Source organism: Syngnathus scovelli, chromosome 17 (assembly GCF_024217435.2).
Source record: "Syngnathus scovelli strain Florida chromosome 17, RoL_Ssco_1.2, whole genome shotgun sequence".
NCBI classification, from domain to species: Eukaryota; Metazoa; Chordata; class Actinopteri; order Syngnathiformes; family Syngnathidae; genus Syngnathus; species Syngnathus scovelli.
In genome coordinates, this window is record NC_090863.1 from 4,602,978 (window position 1) to 4,618,851 (window position 15,874).

Here is a 15,874-nt window from a genome sequence, read left to right on the forward strand (position 1 = left end):
TTTTTGTTTTTTTATATATAAACTCATTAGGTGAGCTGGAGCCCAGTGCTGCTGACACCCTGAATTTGTTGGCAGCCAACCGTGGGCCACATAACAACAAGACAAAGAACCACACTTCACCGCAATGAACAGAGGAGAAAGATGTAAACGTGATGAAATGCAAACATAATGAACTTGAATTCATAAACACATTGGCCTGCATCCTTCACGTGACAATCATGTTTGTTTATGTCTCCCATCCAACCACATCTGACAGAATATTTAAATTTAAAAATGCCTTTTTTAAGATGACTGAATTACCCTATATTTCACTTTGAAACTTATTTTTGCTTTTTAAGGTTGCAATCATTATTTCCGCTGATGTTCATGTCATCATGTGATGGCTAATGTGATGCCAGGGGAAAGAAAGACAGACTTGCTTGCAGAATCTCATGAGGTTGGAGGAAAAACCTAAATCGTGTGAGGGCCATTCTATGGAAAGTAATCACTATAATTATCGTTCTTTATAAAAATGCAGTGTCTGGCTTTCTGTTGGATCTCTGGCCTCTGTTGAGAGTTTGTCTACCCCAGAAATGAAAACATCATAAGATTTGCTTTTATTGGAATAGACAATAAATTAGAGTTTTGTGAAAAGTAATTATATCCTGTGAGGTTTTAGTACAACAATTAGGCTCGTAGACTGTGTTGTAGGGATTGATTGTTGCTCCAAAAAAGCCCCAATTACAAAAGAGTTCACCGTGCAAAGAAAACAACAAATGTCCTATGATACGGGACCATGAACACTTGATGGCTTCTCTAATTAATTTCAAAGCTGAACTTTAACAAATTGGTTGATGGATTAGCAGTAGAGATAATGGAGGGATGGATTGATGGATTATTGCATGTTTACAACTTTCATTTGTAGGAGGGTATTTGAGTCTTTTGGGTGGGGGAATTATTTAATGTTGAAAAGCTGTGCATGGAATCTGTGAATGCACAATACATTTTGGGGAAAATTGAGGTAAATAAAGTTCATCACTCGCGGACAGTTGTAACAGCTTCTAGTCAGAGGATAATTATGTAGTGGGTGTGAAACTTTGTTCATACAGTCAAAAGGTCAAAGGTCACTGAAGTTGGACAAGAGGGCGTTTGAATATTTTAACACGTCAAAATATTAAGAGAAATCAACTATTGCATATTTTTTATATTTATCTGTTTCCTGTCTTGAATAATCATTGATCATTCTTTTTGAAAAATCATTAACATGATCAGTTACTTCACATTTATGAATACTGCATAATAGGTTTTTAATATGTGCTATGCATAATTAAAGGTAATTTGATTATTATTTCACACAAATGTGTATTCAACTTTTAGCTCTTCATATTAAACAGCATACCCAAGAAGCAGCAATGTTTCAACAGGTTGGCAATATGAGAAGATGTTTGAGGACTCGGTTCTTTTAGATGTAAAACATTTATTTTTGAATAATTTGCAAGCCTGCATAATATAACTGAAAAGAAGAGGGATCGTTATTGAAAATTTTCTGCATAGAATGCTGTTTTTTTCTTAAGCTATTTTCTTTCAAACATAACTGTGAAGTGTGTAACTATGCCATGTGCAGGAGTAGATTTAAAGCAATGTGTAGCTTTAGTTTACAAGTTGCTTGGACAGGTAAGCAACAAGGTTTCTCGCTCCCAGCCTATGAGCGAGCTATATCGCGAGCTATAAAAACGGGGAGGTTAAAAAAAAAAGAAAGAAATTCCACTTTATTGATTCTCCCTTCCACATAGCAACTGGATCTGGATTGGTTGACACGCTTCACGTTCTCGGCTTGCCATTGGCTGAGTGTCTGGCCTAAACGCGGAGGAACCGGACGGAGACAGAGAGGAGGAGTGACATGATTGGACGTGGCCGGCGCAGAATGCCTAAAGCTAAACCTATTTTCCTGAAAGCCTGTAAGTCATTTAATGGTCCCTCCACTCTCCATCTGAAGTGTGACAACAAAACTAATTCGTCTTACTGCTCCCCTTCACTTCGAACTTGTTTAAATGGAGAACTTCAGAGCTTGGGCGAGTTCATGTGTGAGTGTGCTGACAAAAATGAAAATGGGGAATGAAAATGAAGGACGAAGGAAATGGAGGAGTGAGTGTGTGTTATTTTTGAGGAAAAGGGCGTGGGGGTGGCTTTTTACTTCGAGACGGAGCTTGGGGAAGAAAAGCAGATTTAGTTAGTTTAACTGCTGCGTAGGCAAGTTACTCTGGGAAGGAGCCAAGTTTGGGGAATATTTCAGGTTACGGGACATGTTCAAGAGCACTATGTAACATCCCTTGAAGTAGTAAACTCAAATTATTCCTTGCTTGCGTTAAACAAGTTCCTCCTTTCTACCCCACACATGGTGTCTCCATTTTGTTTTACAGTGAGGGAGTCGGGGGGCCCCATCTGAGTGGTCCTCGTCATGGGACCTTTCCACCAGCTCTTTGCTGACACAGGTAGGAGTGAATAATCCATGGCCTGGAACCGAGGCTCTCCTCGAGTACATCCCTGCCCTCTTCACCTTAATAATCCCTGCCTAATGTGGACCTTATGTGAAGGCTGAAAGAGGCCACATGTTGTTCTTGGTCACAGTGGTGTCAACTGAGTACATTGGCCTACCAGTGCTTCTCAAATAGCGTGTATGTGTCAACCCAGAGTAAATGTTCATTTGGATAAAATAGTATTATGATTTAATAGACAAATGATACTATTTATAGTCACTGAGGACAATTCTGTGGGTGTGAAATATTTTCTTCTTCCTGGGGGGCATACCAGAAAATAACTGAGAAGCACAACCAGTGCTCTGTCTCTATATATTATTTGTACAAGTGTTTCTGATTTGTAGCACTTTTTTTGTTTATGAATATATTTGGTGTGCAATATTTTTGACATTACAATGGTATGTGATCAACTTCGGTGAATGAAATTGCTGATTCCTGAGTACGTTCTAATGTTCACAAACTGTGTTCCATTGAAATAACCTTTCTGAAATGATATGATTGCATGTTCAAAATGATCCAGATTTTTTTCGGGTGAGATAATGCGGACATACCGGGCAGGGCGACAAGTTCCACAGCATATCCTGCTATTGTCTTTGTCACTTCCTTTCTCTTCCATCTGTCCGCAGTATGTTCTCCGGTGCCTTCCGTGTCTGCCGAACCAACCCGGGGCAGAGCTTGTTGGAATACAATGGCTACCGCTACATAAAGGTATAAATGGCCGAAACCTCCTACCCGCATGTCCAAATTTGGTCAATTTCATATTTTTACAAATCTGTACTGCTGATTCGATCCGATGCTAAGTAAATTTTAATGAATGGTTGGATTCTATATATTCTAATGTAAAGAAAGGCATTTGCCTTATATGAGCAATGAAAAACAGCACAAAATGGCATAAAATGACAAAACCCTCATCAGTTTATTGTCTTTCAGCAAGAAAAAGTTCATGATCTTACATTGCTCAGCTTCACCAAAGGCATTTCCTCCATCCTCATCTGGAGTTTTTTTTTTTTACTATATGAGGCCAGGCAGGCCTAATCCCAAGTAGGAACCTCAGATATACATTTTAGTTTCTCAGTACAGAGTTTTGTTGTTCACGAACCTGGAAAAAAAATGTGCCATGTCAAACAGAGTCCTTGCGCCATTAGTTATGTAGGCCGCATGTCATGATGAAACACATTCATAGCTCCGGCAATGCCACAATTCAAGTCATGGAGGCAGGATACTTCCGGACCGCTTCCCGTTCAAATGAACACCGAGAGGCCGTATCTTACCGACACCACCAAAGAGTGCATTTTTTTTGTGGCGCATGTCAACCATTCGTAACAGCAAAACCTTCACACGACCGTCACACATTGCAACAATAGAAATACTGTTGGATTGCACTTTCTTCAAGCTTTCATCTTGTGGCATGTTTGTAGAAAAAATATAGAATACAAAAAGCTTATACTTCTTTGAGTAACAGAATATAACATACAGTACTTCAGATTATGTTTTCATCAGCACATCAATCAGCAGGTGTAGATATTTACCCAAAGCTTGCCCAAAAGCATCCATTGGGCAAAACCGGCGTGTGTTCTTGCTCTCTATCAAGTGCTTTGGTCAATGGGTATAACATTGAGTAATAGTTTTCTATAGGATGTTAATGCTACATAATATCCACTGTATGAACGGGGCAAATTGTCAAGATGCACCACAATTTTTCACATATTCACAAGTGGTATTTACCCAGAAAACGGTTTGGTCCACCAAACCAGCATGACAGAAACAGCCTGTGTACAGCACCATTTTCTCCGCACCAATGCGCTAAGTAGTAGTAATCTAATATGTTCACGCAACCTATTGATCACTTTTCATAGCCGATTCGGTTTTAGGCAAAACAGCTGCTCGGATTGTGCAAGCCAGTGGTTCTTAACCTTGTTGGAGGTACCGAACCCCACCAGTTTCATATGCGCATTCACCGAACCCCTGGTTAGTGAATTATTTTTATTTTTTTAATTCTAGACATAGATGTTTTTTACTGGTGCACAAAATGAGCCATGCATGAACATCACCTTGTTCAAAGAACAAAACCAACACAATGCATGAACTCACAACAAATTACATACTGGTAAATCAGAATTTACACAATAAATCAGGTTTGTTCGGACCTCAGTGGAGGCTCTGTCGAACCCCTAGGGTTCGATCGAACCCAGGTTAAGAACCACTGGCACAAGCCAAACCAAGACGCGGCATCTGCGGTCGGTGTGAGAGCAATTTAGCGGTTGTCAACATCTCCCCCCCCCCCTAAAAAAAACAAAAAAACATCCAACGAACGACAATATATGAAGTACAGTTTCTTTTCAGAAATATTTAACAGTCTCTGGTAAAACTAAAATAATAGAAGCTGACATTCAAGTTCCGGTCCCACTTCAAATCTGTGAATTTGCCTTCACAAAAACGGATGGAATCACTTTAGTGCACAGGTGTCAAACTCAAGACCCGGGGGCCAGATACGGCCCGCCACGTCATTTTATGTAGCCCGCGAAGACAAATTGTGCATCAAATTCGTGTCATTACGAGAATTGCAAATTGTCTTCACTTTTAATATATATTTTTTAAATATTTGACCAGTTTTTACTCGTCTGATTTGAAAACGAGTTATTTGTCAGTTTGTTTTGTAGCTTTTACTGTATATAATATGAGGTGGCCATACCTTTATTTGGGTTGACAGTCATAATGGCCCTCCGAAAGAAGCTATGACTACAATGCGGCCCGCCAAAAAAATGAGTTTGACACCCATGCTTTAGTGCAACATTTACCACAATGCACCTCAACGCAGTCGTCCTTGCAGGGTACAGTAAACATGTCCTCGATATAATCTCGGTTGGTTTACATCTCGGGAGCGGCCGGCGGCAGCCTCACGATCTGCTTGGGAGTCTGTAAGAGTTTGTGCTCCTCTGCGTGTTGCGAAGGCATGGCGGTCGCTTTGGCGTGTACGGGATGCGACAGCCTAACATCCAGGGCGTTGTTGTGTTGCACTAACGAGTGCAAGCGGTAGTGTAGGACAAGGTCTTTCAGTGAACAGTGGACGTCGTAGGGCTCGGCAAAGCCGTAACCGTGCGGCGTGCTGTAGATCATGCAGTGCTTCACTTCGTCGTTTACTCTGGAATTGGGGAAAAACAACAAAGCGTCAACGAGCGCCACAAATGATCAGCCTCCTTTCATTGTGCAGATACTCACACGACGGAGCAGGCGTAGCAGCCTTGCCTGCTGCTCTCACGGATGAGGAACGTTCCGGGATCTTTCCCCTGAAGCATCTCCTCGGCCTGCGTTCTGCTCAGTTCGCCCACAAACCAACTCGTCTCGTCCTGATGGGGTAAGTTCTTCTCGTCTCCTTTCAACACGTACGTACTGAGGAAACAAAAGTCATCTTTGTATTCCACTGCATTTTGACTTTCCCGACGCTCGGGTTCATACGTACTCGTCAAGGCTGTCTTTTAGTATCCCAAGCCAGTCGTTGATGCGTTTCTGCCGCACGCCTTTGTGATTGAGCCAGCTGCATGTCGAAAAGCCATCAAAGAAATTAAACATCGTGGGTTTTTTTGGCGGTCATCTACCTCGGCATACTCACTTGAGATACTGATCTCGGATATTGCGCAGCTGGATCAGATCTGGCCGCAAACTGTTCATCTTTCTGTCGGTCTCTCTGTAGTTTTCCACCTGGCTCCGCAAGTCTTCTTCCAGATGAATCTTGCTGTCGTAGATATCGCTGAGACGGCACTTCAGCTTCTCGTAGTTGATCAGAAAGCTAAACCGGGCAAGTAAAAGGTCTGAATGAAATTTCGGGACTATGATGATGAGAATGCAAAGCGTGTGAAAACTAATATGTTATGTCATCCCCTTGAAAAGGGCTCATTTTGCAAAAGTACCTCTCGAGATCTTTGTCGGCTCCTTCAGAGAGACTGTTCCTCTCAAATTCTTCGCCGTAGCGCTCTTGTTCACGGCATTGTTCCTCAAAGATCATCATTGTCTCGTTGAATGCCTCGATCGCGGTTTGTTTCATCTGGATCTCCTGATTTCAGAGAATGAATCCATTTTAGTCTGATTTGCACTCCGATGTTTAGGAGCACCAGAAGTAATTTCGCTGCAGTCGTCACCTGCGAAGTCTTGGTGAAGGCTTCGTAAAGACGATCAAACTCCTTCGACTTCTCTTCATACTGACAATGGACCTCTTTGAGCTTTCTTCCGGCCACGTCAACACTGTTCTCCTTCACCTGATGCCAAAACAAATCCAATCGCTTAAGGTTAGTGAAAAGGCAAGTTGGAGTGATGAAACAGAAAACGGTTTGCTCAGATATTCACAACAAGTACTTGATTATTGTCCAATTTGCAGATTCCTGACCATTGCGAAACTGAAATGTGGAAAGCGCTGACCTGCTGGAAGCGAGACACCGGGTGTGTGAGCATCAGGTCCAACGAGGCGTTGTATTCCACTAACGGGTGGTGCCGATAGTGCCAAATGAGCTCCACCACCGAAGTGAAGGTGAGTGGGTCCGAGAAGCCGTATTTGCCGTCGCGGTGGTAAATCTTGATCAATTTATTGTGGCCGTCTTTCCTGTCAACCGCAATTTGTCCGATAAGCGAGTGTCGAACGGGAAACAAAAGCACTTTGCTATTATTTTCTTCAAGCCGTTTCACCTTAATGTCAGCGTAAAATCTCCCTGCAGCTTGGTGGACGCGTCACGTACTAGGAAGGAGCCGTCAGGTGTGTCACGGAGCTTCTCGTTGACCTCGTCCCTGAGGGGAAATTAGTTAACAGATTAAACACCGCGCTGCATTTCAACAGAGAAACGATAGAAGGGGGGGGGAGATGTTTAAATTAGCCGCCCTGGTCTTTTACCTGGTTACATCGCCCCAGTACCATTCGGCATCCCGTAGCGAGTCGGACTGCGGGGAAAGGCAGTTATTGTTCATGGCGGAAGACGTTGGCTTGGTTGACCTGGGAGGGAGAGCTGTTAGGGATGGAAATGAGACAACGTCATTGGAAAAAGCGCAATCACTCGAAATCACATTTATCTAAATACTAGCTCCGAGATTACAGTCGTGTGCCTCTCCGCCACGGTGAAAAGAAGAAGAAAGGATTCCACACCAGGTTTAGATAAATCGATGGCAAAATAACATACAACACAAAAGCTATTGTCCTGCATCTAGATTGCCCGCATTGCAACGATGCAAGATCCAGCAGGCGTCTTACTCAACAAAACGGTATCAATCCGATCGCCCGATGTGCCGACACGCTTCGCGAGGCCCTCTTCGAGCCAGAGATCTCCCCCCCACACACACACACACCTCCTACTCATGCAAGTCTGTCGCGCCCGCGCCCTTGCCTGGTGGCTTGATGGGGACAAGCCCAGGCATGTTTCCAAAAGATGTCACTTGCCAAATCATGACTGACACACCCACGGGGTGGGGGGGTGGTGTTGCACGAGCGTGTGTTGACTAATCACCAATTTCAGTATTATTTGGCAAATGCCCACTATTGTGGTCTTCAGTCTATTTTTGGACGAGAACCTTTAAAAAACAATATTGGTGTGGTTGCTATTAAATATTTCAGACTAATCTGCAAATATGCGACCGTCGCAACAAGTTTGTTACGTGACGTCATCGCCAAGGTCCTGCCTTAACCGCATAATATTCGACAGCTTTTTAAATATTTTATAGACAATTATGCTTAATTGCTAAATTTCTTTTTGAAAATCATGACCCCATCTTACTACAATTACTGCAGTCTTGCAAATCCTCAAGTTTTTCAGGGAAAAGCACATCAGAGTTGGCGGAAAAGTCGAAGCGTTTTTCTAAGGATGAAAAAGGAGCGCTTAACCGCATCAAGAGAAGCTGAGGGCCGGGGCGATATATTTCACGTCAGGACAAAAGTGCCTTTCATGGGGCAGTTGGGTAGACGACAAGAGCTGCCTATGCCAGGAGAAAATGTGGCTTTCACCCACCATCCGCTCTCCTTTGACCTTAAAATAAACAAAAGTCAGGTGCAGCAACAGCAGCAGTTTTTTGGCAGACTAAAAACCAAAAACTGCTGCTCCTGGCCCCATCAAAATTAACCCCCCCCCCCCCCTTTTTTTTTTCCTGTTTCCTGCCAAGAAATTTGTGTGGACACCAAAAGCTCCGTACCAGCCAGCGGTATAGAACAGAGCCAGCGCTAAGTCATTAACCCTGAACTCAGGAAATGAATTCATCACGATAAAGCCTGGTTTCACCCCATTGTAAATGGACTCTTTGAAAGGGACGGTCGTTTCATGGATCGTTTCGATGCCGTGTCATTAAGTCTTAATAGCATTCGAGGCCAATGTGTTTAGAGCAATTGTGGTGCTGCAGCAGCAGGCATTCGTGTTCAAGTTTTGCAAGTTGTCACTAAACAAAAGGTTGAAATGTGCAGATGGGGACGCGGGTCCGGTCACTCCGTGGCAATGACGGCACGAGATGGGTTGTCTCGCCAGCCCGTTCGCTTGCTCGCCTCTAGCCTACTTTGCGAGCTAGCACTAATTAAGCACGGCTGGCTGCAGACCCGAGAACAAAGCGCTCGTTTCATGCGGTGCCTGTTGACGCACCATATTTCCTTCGAAAATGTTCCCCGTGCCTTGTCATGGGTGTCTAACTGAGTCGTCGCACGGTTCGTGAGAGTTCGGCGAGACTCTGCGTCGCTGCTCGACGAACTAGCCAGACGTGCTGGGACAAAAGAAAAGAGGCGAACGAACCACTGCGCCTGGTCCGCTGGGGTATTACGTAATTGGCAAGCGAATTGCGCTATGCATGCCTGGGCAAGAGCACAGAGGAGGCGCAGCGCCCACGACCTAACCATTCCAACGGTTTAATCACAACTACATATATTTGCCATATGTCAACCTGAGCATTTTTATCCCACGACATCACGAAAGCTAAAAATCAAGCGATCGGGAGCTGACAGGCGATTTTAAACCCCCCTAAAAACAGACAATGGCTGCAGTAGTTAGTATTACCTGGTGGTGCTGGATCCATCTCGATGTAGAATAAACCTTCAGGAGGATAAATCATTCCCGTTTCGCAGGAGTAGTCCAGTTTGCTGACGTTGTCTCAAAGTAAAAATAAAGAAAAGAAAAAGGCAAAAAATATGCACCTTTGTTCCTTCGCAACTGAGCCTATTTTTCGGCTACTTAAATCAGCCTACACGTCCTAAATCTGGACAAAAAAAAAAGAACCCCCCGCCTCAAAAATTCTCGTTTCAAAGTCCCTGCAATATTTTGTTTGTAGACTTTATGGAGATGCGGATTGTCAGGCTGTACCTTCCTTCTCCCAGCGCAATGCATTCATGCCGTCTTTACTTGGTCTAGGAAGTCGAGCGACTTTAAAGGGCAGTTCCAACATCATCTTGGAGGAATCCAACCCGCTGTCACGGTAGGGGAGTTCTTTTCCACGCATGCTTCACAACCACACGCAACACTCATTGTTATGCTTTTATTGAGTTGTCGGGATTAATCAGAAAATTTCCAATTCAAATATGTCGAGGTTAATTTTATTTCTCCAACGGCAATGTCGTTTTAGAATTAATTTAACCCCTACAGTTAAATGGTACGTTCCAGACCGTTTCATTCACATCCTCGCAACTTGCTGCAACCCGTGACAGCTCAAAATGGCTTGCACAGCATGAATGAAAGGTAAAAACGTAATATACGGGTAGGGATCTTCAAATAGAAATAAAACTTTCATTTTTTGTTTAACATTAAAACCAATTGTATGTTTTCTGTCATTTTCAAGTTCCTCCAAATGACTGTAAAGCGAGAATCAAAATGACATGTCATACATGTTATTATAACTGAACAATTTATTGTTTCAGCTTTTCTTAAAACATCCAGGAAGCTTTTTTTGGTTTAGCTCTTTTGTCTCAGTGGTGTCGTCTACGTAGTTCTGGTGTGTGTTATATTCTTGTTGAGCTTGTCAAACACGTTCAGCAGCAAAATTGTCAACGTTTGCGCATGTGTGTGTGAGACGCTGCTTGTAATTATCACCGAGATCATTCAGGTGAACAAACAAGTGGCTTTACAGAGTGATCAAGAGTACCTGGAAACATTTTATTTTCCCAGCATATTAGCATTCAAGCACGTGTTCACGTCCACGGAATACAAGCATTCTCGTTCCCTCATGAAACACAATGACACGGTGCTGTAAATTTAAACAACCAGGGCCTCTTCCCCCAGCTGATGTTTGTGGCTTCAGGGAGAGTGAAACAAGGTCTGCTTGGTCTCTGTTGGTGTCCGTGCGTTTATGGCTGCTCCCCTTTTGACCCAAAGACAGAAAGTCAGGGAGGTAATTGCCTCCAGCATTCCTTTTTCCCACCAGTGAGATGATTCTTCCTTGCGTCTACTGCTCATGAAACTTTCTAAACCAACTAGTATTTGTGGCGTAAGCTAGCTGACAATGACTCTCAGTCACAGTTGGTTCAAACGCATATTAAATTAAATCTTGAAAAAACTCTTACGTTGAGTTACTAGACGTATTGACATGTCTTATTTGTTCTTAGATATGCAGCAGGTGTTACCGCGTGTCGAACGGCTGCGCTCACGTGTGAACGTTTGCGTGCAAATACAATGCGGTGGTGTTTGCTTTTGTGCCTTCCATGCCGTTCCCACTTTGAGAAGAAGCCTGTCACAGCATGTCATTTGGCAGCTCCCCCCCCCCCCCCCCCCCATCCTGTGTCAGAAGGGCATGCCGCTTGCCCCCTTAACTCCTGGGTCTGACCCGTGTGACACATTTCTCTACCACCATACTCTTTAACACACAACAGTGCTGCTCCAGATACGTCGGGCGAGGACAGGCGATGATCTCTGGAGATATGTCACCCCTACAAAGAGTATTCGAAGCAGCCGGGATATTCTCGGTACGCCTTGTATTCCGCTTGCGTGCTTCATTTGCGCATGCTGTGGTTAGCGTTAGCAACAGATCACTTTTGGGATAAACCTATAGGCTCTTCACCACAGATCTTGGCAGTCCTGATGGGATCACTGCGGGCTAATCGTAAGATTAACACAAGAGGCCTGCTGGCAGCTGTGACTCATCTCCATGCCCACAACTGCAATACGCCAATGAGCCTTGAAAACTAAGAGTTTAACTATAGTAGGCAAATAGTCAGAAGATGGAGGTCATTTGTCAACAACGCAAAAGGAAAAGATCTAGCTGTATAAAAGAATGAGCACGTTGGAAGTCCTCCATTCTGCGATATTGTTTGTTAACGCTGTCGGGAAATTATGAACATTAATCCCTACATAAGAGTGTTAAATGTGCACGTGATAGGCTTCCTGCTGCCACCAAATTTTGATAGTACGTAATCTCCTGGCTTTTTGGAGTAATGCTTGAGCTCACTAACTGTGTCAAGGAACGCTATTCATTAACTGTTTTCCTATTTGTCTATGTAGGGCGCATTTTATCTGGATTTGCTTTTGTTTGTTGTCCATCATGAAAAGACACAACACAGAGGAAGCATATCGTGGATTAGTGTAGTTCACCAGTGTTTATATATGTGTCATGGTCTTCCAATGTAGCCCAGGGTGAATTGCACGTCTTAACAATCCACCGTACTGTAGTGTGCCGCTCGCTATTCACGGCGGCCATTGAAGGGCTGCATAATGGTCTTGGCAGAGTGTTCGGTATTCACCGCGGAGAGACTGCGGGGTTTCCCTGGTTGGTGGCCAGAACCAGCACACAAAGCATGCAGTAGTCCTGCCAGAGGCAACTCAACTGTGGCCAGAGTGGAGGACGCTTATGGTCTGGCCCCCAGGATCTTGTCATTGTGGAAATGTTAGCGGGGCCAGTGTCTGAATGGAGTTGAAAACCTTAGATGACCAAAACTATGAGCTTCAAATAGCTGGGGCCTGGGAAGAAACATAGCTTGTTCTTTTAACCAGGTCATAGAGAAGCCAACGAGTAAGAAAATCAAATCAACTGAAAACCAATGTTTGCTGTAGGGAATGTCAAATTGGAAAAAAGGGATTTTTTTTCAAAATGTTTCCGTGTCAGCCCGTCTGAGCCTGTTGGCCAAATCCAGCCGCTTCTGTCCTCGGAGTTAGTTTAGCATGCCGCCGCTCATCATTTGTCACTCCTTTTCTGCCACAGCCTAAACTTAACACACGGAGGTGACAACCCAGGAATTCGTGGCAGGCCACCACGTTACCAAGGACAGTAAATGTCAGAGTTATGTCGTGGTGCCAGGGTCCAATGTTCCTCCCGACGAATTTGTTGTGGTTCACTACACTGACGTTTGACAATTTGAAGGCGAGTCTGTCTCCTTGCCTTCTGCCCAAAATCAGATGGGCTGGTTTTCTAAGAACTTGCACAGGATAAGTTTTAGAAAATGGAAGGATGGCAGAGACAATTCCCAAACATGTGCTGAAATAAAAGCATTAAAATAAAAGCCAGTCATGTGCTGTGCCCCCCCCACGCCCCAACGAAGAACCGAGAAGCTGAGACCCCTTTTCAAGCTCCTAGGCGGTTGGCTCCTTCATATAAAAGGACACTATAGTCTCCTCGCTACGCAGCTATCACATCAGCACTATAACTCTATTAGGCACAGATCCAGGACACACTAAGCGAGCAACAGCCCACAATGGCATCATTGTCAGCAGGGATTGCATCCATTGTTGCTCATCATACAGGATTTATTCCCCTCCTCCCATATTGTGCCCTTCACCTCTGACCCGTGCCGCCATCTCACATGCTCCGCGACTCAGCTTGGAAAGCTTTCTCCCTTCTGGCTCTTAAACGCCTCCGCGCAATGACACAAGATTGCTAAGTGGCTTCTCTCCACAGATGATTCAGGTCGGCAAGGAGAGAACGAGAGGTGTGTGTCAGGAGGTGGGGAGAAGGTGCTGGGGAGGGCAGGTCAGAGGGAGCCGTGGTTCTACCGAATGACCCTTCTAAAAGGTCACTTACAAGGCATGAGAGGAGTGGAGCTGCCTAAATGGCTCTTTTCTCCCCCTAGCCAGGGCAGAGAGCCCGTATGGTTATTTATGAGCGTGTGGGAGAGTGAGAGGGAGGCTCTGCAATGAAACCCAGCCGCCTCTTTGTTGCCACTAGCGAACTGGGCTAAGGTTCCTGTCATGGCTTCACTCCCATCATGTATACATGCGTACTGCACACGCATGTGGCTCACCCGCTATGAAGGACCCCTCCCGGAGCCACAAGGACAGAGGAGAGAGGACTCTGTTGCCAGGGAGATTTCAAGAATGAGGTGTGCTTGACACAAAAGCCGTCAGCAGTTTGATAGATGCCACTACTGCAATAACAAGTTTCAGAAAATTGCCGACTCGTGGGGCCCCCACAAAATTTTCCCACTTTCCTCCCAGATCCTTTCCACGTAGTCCTATTATAAACTTGTAAATATTATGTTGTTTTGAATGAACTTCATTTTACTTTTTCAAGTGGTTCCACAAAATAAAATGATTTGGCTCCAAATGCATTTTGAAGTCGAAGCATATCTGAACCAATCTGATGATTTTGTTTGGTGCACCCACTTGTTCGGATCAAATTGAGTCAATTCAACTTTTTTTTTCCGGTGGTCTTTGGACACATAAACAGAAGGCAGCAAAAAAAAAAAAGCCACTTTTTAGTGTTGTCCTTGAAACGTAGACATGTCTGTTCACACCACGGCTGCGTTCCGCCACGGTAACACGCAGCGCTTTTTTTTTTCCCCCTTTCTCGACAAAAGTTAAATTAAGCTTGAATTTCTCGCCGGAGTTAAACGCTCATGATGTCATGGTTTGAGGACAGAATGACTCGTTTTGTCTGTTGACTGAGAAGGCCTATTCTTGCATGTTTGGGTGGGAGCATGCGTATAATTGCAGTGCGGGGTAGCGTGAGGGAATGGGGGGGGAGGGGGGGGGAGGGAAGGAGCCAGTTAGCACGCAACATGAGTTTTGGTCTACAGTCGCTGGCGTGCGTACCAGCCAAACGTGTCCGTGTCGTTGCGTCGGCCGGGCTCGCCATGCACTTCTTGCCCGAGGCCATGGACAGATTGAGCTTTTTGCTCCATTCTCAGGGATGCTGGGAAGTGGCCAGGCGATGTGAGTGACAAAAATTCAACCCAATGTCCGTTTCCACCAAGATTTGTCACATTGTTTGCTTCTCAAGTTAGTTGTTAGGGAGCAAGCAAACCGCCGTGCACGTGTTGCTGCCATTTCAGGATTACACTGATCCAAAAATCTGACAGTAAAGGAAGAGAATGGAAAGCTTTGTCTGCTTTTTCATATCCTCTCAGTGGGAGGTAGAAAGGCAAGACCTCCGGACCAGGGTGGCGGGGGAGTGGGGGGGATTTTTGAGAGGGGGAGCTCTTGACTGCCAAGCAGATGGGCTACCAAGCCATGTGCATTTAGGGAGATCATATGGGATAACCTCACAAAGACAGATTGACATTTTGCTGACAAAACAAACCACCCACCGCTGTCCTGCACGCAAGTCGCGCCCTTGCTACGCATGCACTCCCATGCAAGTGCTATTTGCTTACAGAGGTCTTAAGGAAGTTTTTGGTGTTAAGCTCTCTCCGTACAATGGCAGCATCCCAGCATAACCCGAGCGTGCATCGGCGCTTAAACGCCACCAATGTCCCAGAAGGTTAAGAAGGCATTATCTGTCTGACTTGACTTTGTCCCTGAGTTGTCGGGGACTCCTGACAAGATTGTGCATCAGCGAGCCAAGAGCAACCTTTGCACATTTGTCATTTTCATGTGGGATTTGCTCTACCAAGTCCAATAGCGTGCCTGCCATTCACTCCAAATACCCCAACTAGAAAATCTTCCATATCTCTTTTTTTGGTTAACCCTCACTCTTGTCCACCCGCCGTATTCACATGCTGCTGTTTGTACCAGAATATGTTTTGTTTCAAAATACTGATTACCCTTGTTGTCGTAACTTTTAACTCTAATTTCTGGACTGACTTTTGGCCCAATACTACGAAGAGCAATTCTGTCTCACCCACCAGAGTCGAGACAAAGGCGAGCTTAGTGCTTGGATCTTCGTCATCAAACGAGGATGTCACCTGAAGGTTGAAGGCTTCTTAAGCTTCTCTTCCCACCTACTTTTGATAATGACGCCTGTCGGAGGGGATTCGTTTTTGTCAGCGCTGCAAATGTCAAGGTAAACAAAGCAACAGCTTTCAGGCAAATGGTGTAATAGGATGTCGGCAGACAAATAAGCGGCTCGGCCGCAAAGCAAATGTGATAATGCAATACTCAACCGCGAGTAGTCAAGAAAATCACTCGGGTGGCACAGTTGCGCCCCTCATCGTATTTCAGTACAGCTTTGGCCGTTAGGCTCTCTCAGGCTTAGTCTCCCCCACCTTA

General features: G+C 44.7%; 1 protein-coding gene across 1 annotated transcript; it reads right to left on the bottom strand.

Moving 5' to 3' along the window:
• Positions 1–3,408: 3,408 nt before the first annotated feature.
• On the bottom strand, positions 3,409–9,881 carry LOC125985400 (phosphatidylinositol 3-kinase regulatory subunit gamma). The gene is made up of 10 exons (XM_049748220.2): positions 9,527–9,881; positions 7,396–7,507; positions 7,194–7,292; positions 6,930–7,110; positions 6,653–6,769; positions 6,425–6,567; positions 6,127–6,303; positions 5,977–6,051; positions 5,736–5,906; positions 3,409–5,658 (listed from the first exon to the last, which is right to left on the bottom strand). The coding sequence occupies exons 1-10, from the start codon at positions 9,579–9,581 to the stop codon at positions 5,385–5,387; spliced, it is 1,404 nt and encodes a 467-aa protein (XP_049604177.1). The 5' UTR covers positions 9,582–9,881; the 3' UTR covers positions 3,409–5,384.
• Positions 9,882–15,874: the final 5,993 nt, after the last annotated feature.

Excerpts from the sequence above, each read along its gene's own strand:
- LOC125985400 (XM_049748220.2), bottom strand. The coding sequence starts at position 9,581 with ATGATTTATCCTCCTGAAGGTTTATTCTACATCGAGATGGATCCAGCA. Across the intron at positions 7,508-9,526 it reads GATGGATCCAGCACCACCAG|CTCTCCCTCCCAGGTCAACC; the intron begins GTAATACTAACT and ends CATCCCTAACAG. Across the intron at positions 7,293-7,395 it reads TACTGGGGCGATGTAACCAG|GGACGAGGTCAACGAGAAGC; the intron begins GTAAAAGACCAG and ends ATTTCCCCTCAG.